This window comes from Hydra viridissima, unplaced genomic scaffold (assembly GCF_058129835.1).
Source record: "Hydra viridissima isolate aposymbiotic clone 2 unplaced genomic scaffold, HvirCarnegie_v1 scaffold_68, whole genome shotgun sequence".
Lineage (NCBI taxonomy): Eukaryota > Metazoa > Cnidaria > Hydrozoa > Anthoathecata > Hydridae > Hydra > Hydra viridissima.
The window spans coordinates 4,872-15,495 of NW_028324347.1; the positions used below are offsets into that span (position 1 = coordinate 4,872).

The 10,624-nt window shown below is 35.7% G+C and overlaps 1 protein-coding gene and 1 long non-coding RNA gene across 4 annotated transcripts; one reads left to right on the forward strand and one right to left on the reverse strand.

Annotated features, from left to right (window-relative positions):
* The first annotated feature begins 2,276 nt into the window (after positions 1-2,276).
* LOC149876003 (uncharacterized) lies at positions 2,277-6,342 on the forward strand. Its single transcript, XR_016448956.1, has 2 exons — positions 2,277-2,373; positions 3,181-6,342. It is a non-coding gene; the product is annotated as an uncharacterized LOC149876003 (long non-coding RNA).
* LOC149876004 (uncharacterized) lies at positions 3,021-10,305 on the reverse strand. 3 transcript variants are annotated; one of them, XM_090075894.1, is made up of 5 exons: positions 10,239-10,305; positions 4,162-6,981; positions 3,863-3,928; positions 3,547-3,603; positions 3,021-3,388 (listed from the first exon to the last, which is right to left on the reverse strand). In XM_090075894.1, the coding sequence occupies exons 2-5, from the start codon at positions 6,950-6,952 to the stop codon at positions 3,069-3,071; spliced, it is 3,234 nt and encodes a 1,077-aa protein (XP_089932020.1). In that variant the 5' UTR covers positions 6,953-6,981; positions 10,239-10,305; the 3' UTR covers positions 3,021-3,068. The 3 variants fall into 3 exon arrangements, with proteins under 3 accessions (XP_089932020.1, XP_089932018.1, XP_089932019.1); XM_090075892.1 differs by having other exon boundaries at positions 10,233-10,286; XM_090075893.1 differs by lacking the exon at positions 10,239-10,305 and having other exon boundaries at positions 4,162-7,078.
* Between the last annotated feature and the right edge of the window lie 319 nt (positions 10,306-10,624).

The window sequence follows — 10,624 nt, forward strand, 5'->3', positions numbered from 1 at the left end:
GGTAGTTTTCGAAAGTTTTTTCAAAGTAAAAATAGTGTAGTTTTCCTCTTTTAAATCTAGCTTTTGTCTAGGGTAGTTTATGAATAGATTTTCAAAGAAAGGTTAGCGTAGCATTCCACTTTTAAGTTTAGCTTAAGTTGCTTGGCATCACAAAACTCAAAACTCAAAAAGAAAAGATAAAATATATGATAAACCTAAAACATAATATAGATGAAACTAAAGTTAGGCTGCATAAAAAACCAACAACATAATAATCTACTAGGCATGTTTAAATTGAATTAAATAAAATCCTTTGCGCAAATGTAGGTATGTTAGAGAGTAAAAGTGCATGAAAAGCCTCGCTACTTTGTTAAAGGTAGTTTTTGAATAGTTTTTCAAAGCAAGTTTAGCGTAGTTTTCCTCTTTTATGTTTAGACTATGTAGCTTGACATCACAGAACACAAAGCTCAAAAAGGCAAGATAAAATATAAGTTAATCGTAAAATATAGATGTAACAAAGTTTAGACTGCATAAAAAACCAACAACATAATAATCTACTAGGCATGTTTAAGTTGAATTAAATAATGTCCTTTGCGCAAATATAGGAAAGTTAGAGTAAAAATCCATAAAAAGCCTCGATACTTTGCTGAAGAAGAAGATGACTATATGCAACTTTTTAAAATTGTGAGCTATCTATATCGATTTAGGTCCTTTTTGAGTACTTTTTCAAAGAAAAGTTAGCGCAGTTTTCCCCTTTTAAGATTAGATTATGAAGCTTGACATAACAAAACACAAAACTAACAAAGGCAAGATAAAATATAAGGTAAACGCAATATAATGTATAGATGAAACTAAAGTTAGGCTGCATAAAACAAACGGGTAACAATACTCTTCTATGTATGTTTACATTGAGTTAAATAAAATCCTTTGCGCAAATATAGGTATGTTAGAGAATAAAAGTGCATAAAAAGCCTCAGTACTTTGCTGTAGAAGAAGTGGATGAGTAGATACAATTTTTTAAATTTGTGTGCTATCTCTATCGAATAAGTTAGTTTTCGAGAGTTTTTTCAAAGCAAAATTAGCGTAGTGTTCCTCTTTTAAATCTAGATTATCTCAAAAATAGATTTCGAATAGTTTTTCAAAGAAAGGTTAGCGCAGCTTTCCTCTTTTAACATTAGCTTATGTAGCTTGACATCACAGAACACAAAAAGATAAAATAAAATATAAGACAAACGTAAAATGAAAAATAGATGTAGCTAAAGTTAGGCTGCATAAAAAACCAACAACATAATAATCTACTAGGCATGTTTAAATTGAATTAAATAAAATCCTTTGCGCAAAAATAGGTATGTTAGAGAGTAAAAGCGCATAAAAAGCCTCGCTACTTTGTTAAAGGTAGTTTTTGAATAGTTTTTCAAAGACAGGTTAGCGTAAATTTCCTCTTTAAAGTTTAGCTTATGTAGCTTGACATCACAAAATATAAAACTCAAAAAGACAAGATAAAATATAAGATAAACGCAAAATAAAATATAGATGAAACTAAAGTTAGGCTGCATACAAAACCAACAACATAATATTCTACTAGTTATGTTTAAATTGAATTAAATAAAATCCTTTACGCAAATATAGGTAAGTTAGAGAGTAAAAGTGCATAAAAAGCTTTACTTTGCTGAAGAAGAAGATGAATAGATGCAACTTTTTAAATTCGTGAGCTATCTCTATCGGTGTAAGGTAGTTTTTGAACAATTTTTCAAAGAAAAGTTAGCCTAGTTTTCTTCTTTTAAGTTTAAATTATGTAGCTTGACATCACAAAATACAAAACTCAAAAAGACAAGATAAAATATAAGATAAACGCAAAATAAAATATAGATGAAACTAAAGTTAGGCTGCATACAAAACCAACAACATAATATTCTACTAGAAAAGTTAGCCTAGTTTCCTTCTTTTAAGTTTAGATTATGTAGCTTGACATCACAAAACACAAAAAGGCAAGATAAAATACAAGGTAAACGTAAAATAAAATAGAAGTCAAACAAAAGTTAGGTTGCATAAATACAAAAACTGCATTGCCAAAAATAGAATTTGTTGTCTAGAAAGACCTTTTAAACTTTGTTTCTTTCGTTTTTTGACTTAGTGAATCGCGATCTGGTTTTTCTTAGGCGCGCTTGTTTCTTAGTTGTTTTTTTTGTAAAGAAACTTTATTCAGACGTTTTTTTTTACGCAACTCCTTTAACATTATTTTTAACAAAGTATTCTTTTATACGTGTTTACATTGAAATAAAACCCTTTGCGTAAATAGAGATAAATTAGAGAGCAAAAGTACATAAAAAGCCTCGCTACTTTGCAGAAGAAGAATTGGATGGCAAGATTCGTGTGCTTTCTCTTTCGTTTAAGGTACTTCTTGAATATTTTTTCAAAGAAAAGTTAGCGTAGTTTTCCCCTTTTAAGTTTAGCTTACGCAGCTTGACATCACAAAACGCAAAAACCAATAAGGCATGATAAAATACAAGATAAACGTAAAATAAAATAGAAGTGAAACAAAAGTTAGACTGCATAAAAACAAAAAAAAAAAAAAAAACATAATATACTTCTATGTATGTTTACATTGATCTAAACAAAATCCTTTGTGTAAAGATATGAAAAAATAGAGAGTAAGAGTTCATAAAAAAGCCTCGCTATTTTGCTGAAGAAGAAATGGATGTCTAGATCTTTTAAAATAAGGAACTTTTTGATTTCTTTTTCCGAAAAATGGTTGGAGCAGTTTTCCTTTTTTAAATTTCACTTATGCAGTTTAACATCACAGGAAATATTATTTTGCTTTTTAACAAACTCTTAAAAACATCAGAAGTAATTCTAAATGCAACTCTATTAAAAGTTTTCACAGAATAACAAAACGACTTCTTTTTTTTTTTTTTAAAGATAAAAAAAAGTTTGAACTATCTTTAAATAAGAAATGTGAGAACAGTTTAACAGAACTTCTTGTTTATTATGTCTTTAGCGAAACAGATAAAAATATTTGCAAAAGCATAGATAAAACAAACTACACAAAAGGCCCATCTTTATTGCCAAACTGAACAAACTTATCTAAACTACATAAATGGTTTCACGATATTGCCATATTGAACAAACTTTTCTAAACTACCCTCTTTTTGAATTTTTAGCTTCATGTTTTTAATTTTGTCTTTAATATGGCTTTGGTAGGAGTACTTTTGCAAGACATGAATGAGCTTGTCACTGCTATGATTTGCCAAGATGCCAAGGTAATCTTTGTACGAGCAACTTGAGCTTACATCTGTAAACACGTCTTGCAAGATGTATGCCAACACCAAAGCTGCACATCGTGGAAAACTTCTGGTGTTGAACCATTCGTTGTGGCCAGGGCAAGCATTCAGCTCTTCAACTATTTCATCTAAAATTTTACAAACTCAAGTCATAACACAAAGTGATTAAATCAAATATTCATTTGGTTCTGAAGTAAGACAAGATTTATTCTGTTTTTTTATTTATTTTTTTTTTGTTGACCTTATTGTTTGCACTGATAGCAATAACTGGTTTTTGAAAGATTACCTAAATGGCATTGGCTAACTTCTGCTTTGTTTTCCTTTGTTCTTGGCTGAGTTGATCCTGAAATAAAATAAAACCATGTTCATTTTTCTAATTCATAAAAACCATCAACAGTTTCTAAGTGTTAGAGATGATAACAAGCTGTGCATGATTTCTAACGGTGATGTTTCTAACTTCATCATTAGAAATCGGGTAGACACAACTTTCTAAAAGTGCACTTAGCAATGATGGCTAGTTTTTGTTAACAGTTAACCATCTGAAATTGTGCAAGAAGAGGTTTGTGTTTATATATCTTTGTATAAATTAGGTTTTACATTACCGATGAGTTCTTGAGTGAAAGATGGCATTTCCAACTTGATTTTTTTTCTTCTTGGATCTTTTACTTCTAAAACATAATCAGTTTTAGTATCATTCACTTGTATAAACATTTAAGCAATCACAGAATTAGTCCTGCAACAAATACATACACACTTCTGTGTTGTTTTTTTGTTTTGTTTTGTTTTTTTTACAGCTCTAACAATAACAATAGGGCAAGGAGTTGATTTGGGCATTTTCATTTTTTGAAAGCGTGTTGAGATTTGCATAAAAATCAAAAATCAAAAATCAAAAAGAATTTACCTCTGGATGTAGAGGCAAGACTTTGGCTAAATAGGCTACCAACAGATTGAACAGCATAAGGTGAGAGCTGCTTTGCAAGAACAGTACCAGCCTGTTGGACAGGAACAGCTGAAACTGGATCAGATGAAAGAAACAAACTGGGTTTGGCCAATGTTTGCTGAAAAGCAACAAGGCTAGGAGTCAGAGGAACAGAAAAGACCTCTTTTGAAGGACAGAAAGCGACTTGCTGAGAAGGAGAAGCAGAAACAGGTTTGGCAACCACTTGCTCATTAAAGTAAACTGGAGAAAGTTTTGCATGGTGTTCAATAAAATCCGGTTCATCAGGAAATAATGTTAATGCAAGAGGAGAACAAGCTGTGCCAACAGGAACAGCTAGAGTCTGATCTACATCCATACAAACAGCTTGTTCGTTAGGAACTAGTTGTGCAAGAGCAGGGGATAGTTCAAGAACTGGACCAGCGATTGTTTGTTCAGATGGAACAGACGAAACAGGAGTTGAGGTAGGTTCACACAAGAAATCTACGGCATGGTCGTTGCTATCCTCTAAAGGAACATTGTTTTCTACAGCTGGAGAAAACGGAACCACTGTGGTACAGCTGAAAGTAGCAGCACATTCTTCAGAGTCAGAACCGGAGTCTAAATCTTCCTCAAAGATGTCCTCAACCTCATGAAAACCGTACTCCTCTGCATTAGTTTGGAGCCAGTCCATCACATCCTTCTCCTTCTTTGGTGGTCTCTCAGACTTTTCAACAGTCAAAGACTCTATGACTCCGAAGGACTGTCCGATGCCCAGGGCAAAGCGCAACTCCTCTGCAGCGTTCCACTGGGACACATAAAAGCTATCCATTGTGTTCCTGCTGTGCTTCATGTAGAGTGTAGCAAACCGCTCGCGATCTTCTTTGCTGTTGTTGGCAAAGTAAGTGGCTATCGAACCGCGAATGCAAGTGGGAGTAAGACGCTTCATGGGAATGTTTACTTGGCTTTTTCTGAAGCAGGACGTCAGGCAAGAGGAGATAGCAGAGGAACCCATCTGGTAAACAGGCACTCTAGTTGCACCGAGTGTCACACATTCGTCTTTGTTGGGTCTCATCGATGGAAAAAGGGGCCTGTAGCAGTCGCTCAACTCCAAAACAGTCTTGGTGTCTGCAGCCATGTAGTGAGAGTCGTTGACAAGAAGGTCTCTGTATCTCAGCAAATAAATATCGATCAACACTTTCAAGTCGTTCGGCACTAGAATGTTTTTGGCTCCGTACTTGTATGCTGTTTTGTAGCGCTCTTGCACAATGCAATATCCACACTCACTCTTCTCAGCAGCCATGTAGTCTCTAATGTTTAAAAGAGCAATGTTAGATTTTCTTAAACTGTTAATTACAGTGACAGAGAGCAGAAGATGGTTTCGTAGAGACACAGCATTGTCTCTAGTCGGTGTAAGAGACGGCTTTCTAATCGATTCCACTAACTGTCTTACGTATGCAGACTTGCCATATTCGTTCAGCAAACTGACATTGATGATGTTGATGCATTTTTTGCTTTTCACAAGGCTCCTCCTCAAAGAACGAAAGGGCCTCAGCACTTTTTGTAACTCCTCCACCTTGCAGCGCAAACGTCGGATGGCCTCATGAGAAAGTCCGAAATAGACATTCCTGGCTTCACTGAAACGAAACAGGAGACAAAGGTAGACAAGGCGGTTGTACAACGTGTGACAAGACATGGCTTTTGTTTGGTCAAGTTCACTCAGCTTGGAATTGAGCTGAATGTTTTTAAAGTGCATGGAAAAGTATCTATCCTCCAAAACGTTGGAATTGGTGAGAGCGTTCGGGTGCAGCGTCAGCGTGCTGTCACAACATGTCAATATTTCAACAACTGCATTTTTGTAGATCTTTGCTTGTGACAAAGTGTTGTTGTTGGCTACCACAAGCCACTTTTCAAAATCTCTGAAGAGCTCATCTGCTGACTGGTAATAAAAGTGAAAAGCATCTTTGTCCAGCTGAAACAAGAGTCTCTTATCTTCTGTCAAGACGGAGGAGTTGGAAACCAAGTGCTTTAAGGAATTAAAATCAGAGTCTAGGACGGATTCGGTGTTCAGCTCTTTGTTTTCTACAGAGGTGCAGTGGTTTGCAGAAGGAGCCTCGGACGAACCAGCAACTGATGAGGGCAAGCTTAAAAGAGGATCAGAGGAAAGAACCGGAGAAGAAAAAGAGGAGGAAGGCCCAGGAGCAGAGGATGCAGAGCCTGATGCAGACGCTTGTTCAGCTACTGGCTTAATACCAAAGAAGGCAGGTCGAATAAATTGAGGGACATAGAGCTTGTCGTTGTCGTATCGCTTTGCCTCTGCAATCTTTTGTTTGATCGTCTTGGAATCGTAGAAATGAGTCTCTTTCAAGTGTATGTCCAGTCGGTCGTAATACTTCCAACATTGCAAACAGGGGTAAGGTTTTGGACAGCCGGACTTGCGTTCGAGACGAGCATGCTGAAACTTCCTGACCATTGCAGAGTAAAAGATGGAAGCTTCATCCAAAGTCCAAGAATGATCTTTTTTAGTCAAGTGTCTTTTAATGCTTGTGGAGGAATGTTTGCACAAAGGCATCGGACAGCTAACAGCGTACCTCTTCTTGGTACCATAGAAAGGTACAACCCTGTTTACGGAGCCACACGCTGCAACTAATGCGGCCCTGACTTTGTTTTTGAGCTTTAAGTCTCTCTGTTCTTGTGACTGCCTTCTTTTCTTTTTTTTCGCTTTAGAGTTCGGAGAAGGGGCAACAACAGTGTTGTTTTCTTGTGAAGAAGACATGTTCAGGTGTTTGTTTGCAACGGTTTATGCTAAAAAAAAGAAGACAGTTAGTGAGAGTGTTTTTCTTCTGCCTGCATCCTGGAATCCTGGAATGTTTACAACTGCAGGGAAGAGCTGTGTTTTTTCGAATCCTCTGCAAAAGAGAAAAAAGAAAGAAAAGAGAGCAACAAGAAGAAACAAAGTTTCCACTAGCAAATGAAAAAGAATGAGAGCAACTAGCATTACATGCATGGTGGCAGCAGTGATTGCTATTATGAGAAGGAGAATGAGAAAAAAAAAAAAAAAAAAGAAACAAATAAATAAAGAGATGGAGTTTGAGAGGATCTCGCAACCATATGACTCAAAGAAAGAAACTGTGTTGAAAAAAGGCAAGAGAGGGCAAATAGAACTTGCTAACAAGGACAAATGACAGACATAACTACAACAGTAACAACTCTCATTGCAAGCATAATAACAACAGCATCAGCATCACTGACTCAGAGAGTGTTGACATAACAAAAAAGAAAACAAAAGTACAAGCCAAGTGGGGGAACATTAACAAACACTCATTGCAACTATAACAACAACAACAACAACAGCAACAGCATCACTGACTCAGAGGGTATTGATAAAAAAAAACAAGCAAAACAAAAACAAACAAAAAAACAAATAAAAAAACAAAACAAGCAAATTGGGTGAACAGTAACAACTCTCATTGCAAGCATAATAACAACAACAGCATCAGCATCAGCATCACTGACTCAGAGAGTGTTGACAAAATAAAATAGACAATAAGCAAGCAAAGTGGGTGAACAGTAACAACTCTCACTGCAAGCATAATAACAACAACAGCATCAGCATCAGCATCACTGACTCAGAGAGTGTTGATAAAATAAAACAGATTATAAACAAACAAAGTGGGTGAACAGTAACAGCTCTCATTGAAAGCATAATAACAACAACAGCATCACTAACTCAGAGGATATATAAAAAAACAAACAAACAAACAAACAAAACAAAAACAAAAAAAAAACAAGCAAAGTGGCTGAACAGTAACAGCTATCATTGCAAGTAAAATAACAACAACAGCATCAGCAACATCATCACTGACTCAGAGAGTGGTGATAAAATAAAACAGATTAAAAAACAAGCAAAGTGGCTAAACAGTAACAACTATAAATACAAGTAAAATGACAAAAGCAGCAACAGCATCACTAACTCGCAGGGTGTTGATAAAAAAAAAAGCAACAAACAAATAAAGCAAGCAAAGTGGGTGAACATTAACACTCATTGCAACTATAATAACACCAACAGCAACAGCATCAGTGACTCAAAGGGTGTTGATAAACAAAAACAAAGGCACAAACAAAACAAGCAGAGTGGGTGAACATTAACAACACTTATTGCAAGCATAATAACAACAACAGCATCAGCATCACTGACTCAGAGAGTGTTGATAAAATAAAATAGATTATAAACATGCCAAGTTTGTGAACATTAACAAACACTCATTGCAACTATAACAACGACTACAGCAACAGCATCACTTACTCAGAGAGTGTTGAGAAAAAAAACAACAAAAAAAACAAAAACAAAACAAAACAGAAAACAGAAGTACAAGCCAAGGGGGGGAACATTAACAAACACTCATTGCAACTATAACAACAACAACAGCAACAGCATCACTTACTCAGAGGATATTGATAAAAAAAACAAACAAACAAACAAACAAAACAAGCAAAGTGGCTGAACAGTAACAGCTATCATTGCAAGTAAAATAACAACAACAGCATCAGCAACATCATCACTGACTCAGAGAGTGGTGATAAAATAAAACAGATTAAAAAACAAGCAAAGTGGCTGAACAGTAACAACTATAAATACAAGTAAAATGACAAAAGCAGCAACAGCATCACTAACTCGCAGGGTGTTGATAAAAAAAAAAAGCAACAAACAAACAAAGCAAGCAAAGTGGGTGAACATTAACACTCATTGCAACTATAATAACACCAACAGCAACAGCATCAGTGACTCAAAGGGTGTTGATAAACAAAAACAAAAGCACAAACAAAACAAGCAAAGTGGGTGAACATTAGCAACACTTATTGCAAGCACAATAACAACAACAGCATCAGCATCACTGACTCAGAGAGTGTTGATAAAACAAAATAGATTATAAACAAGCCAAGTTGGTGAACATTAACAAACACTCATTGCAACTGTAATAAGAACAACAGCAACAGCATCACTGACACAAAGGGTGTTGATAAACAAAAACAAAAACACAAGCAAAGTGGGTGAACATTAACAACACTCATTGCAACTATAACAACAACAACAGCAACAGCATCACTGGCTCAAAGGGTGTTGATAAAATAAAGAAATAAAAACAAAACAAGCAAAGTGGGTGAACAGTAACAACTCCCATTGCAAGCATAATAACGACAACAGCAACAGCAACACCATCACTGACTCAGAGAGTGTTGATAAAATAAAATAGATTATAAACAAGCCAAGTTGGTGAACATTAACAAACACTCATTGCAACTATAACAACGACTACAGCAACAGCATCACTTACTCAGAGAGTGTTGAGAAAAAAAAAACAAAAACAAAAAAAAACAAAACAAAACAGAAAACAAAAGTACAAGCCAAGTGGGGGAACATTAACAAACACTCATTGCAACTGTAACAACAACAACAGCAACAGCATCACTTACTCAGAGAGTGTTTATAAATAAAACAAAAAACAAAAACAAGAAACAAAAATACAAGCCAAGTGGGTGATTACTAACAGCGCTAACAGCAGCAACAACAGTGTCTTTAGAAACAACAAACAAGTACAACAGCAACAACTGCTTTTACAGAGTATAACAATAACAACAACATGGCACTAACAACAACAAAAGGGTTGGAATAAAAACCTGTAGGCAAAAGGAGAGCTGCATTCAGACAAGATCGATTACAAAGAGGCTCTTCTTTAGGACAGAGGAGAAACTGCTTTTGAGGGACAGAGGGACTTTTGTTGTTGTGGTTGTTGTTGTTGTTGTGCAGAAACCAACAAACTTTTATTGAACCGAATATAACCGAATATAACCGAAAGTCTTGTTTGCTTCTGTTTTGTGCCATCAAGAAGGGAAAACAAAACATCACAAAACAAACGAAGCAAACGAAACAAACAAACAAACAAACGAACGAAACAAACAAACAAAAAAAAAAAAATTAAAAAAATTAACAAACAAACAAACAAACAAACAAGCAAACAAACAAAAACAAATAAGAAAAACAGAAAACGCAGTACCGAAACCTCGCCATTTTTTATCCTTCCTCAAGCTTTCTCTGGGCGCCAAAGACCGAGAAAGTTGAGCAAACGTGACGTTGAGGGGGGGGAGGGGGGTACTTAAGGACAGCAGACCGACCAATGGCACGCTTAGGAGAGACCCACGTGAATGCTACATTTTCTTTCTATGTACGCTGAATCCGCTCAAAGTCTGGAATTTCCAGCATTCACGTGTCATCACTCCAGCCACCAGATTGGCCCACACTTTGCACACTTTCAAGACTAGAAACTCACTTGTGCTCAATTTGAGCAAAAAAAAAAAAAAACTAAGTCTCGCATGGCGACAACTTTTCCAAAAGCAAACAAAGGCAAACGAAGGCAAACGAAGAAAAAACAAAAACAAATAAACAAAA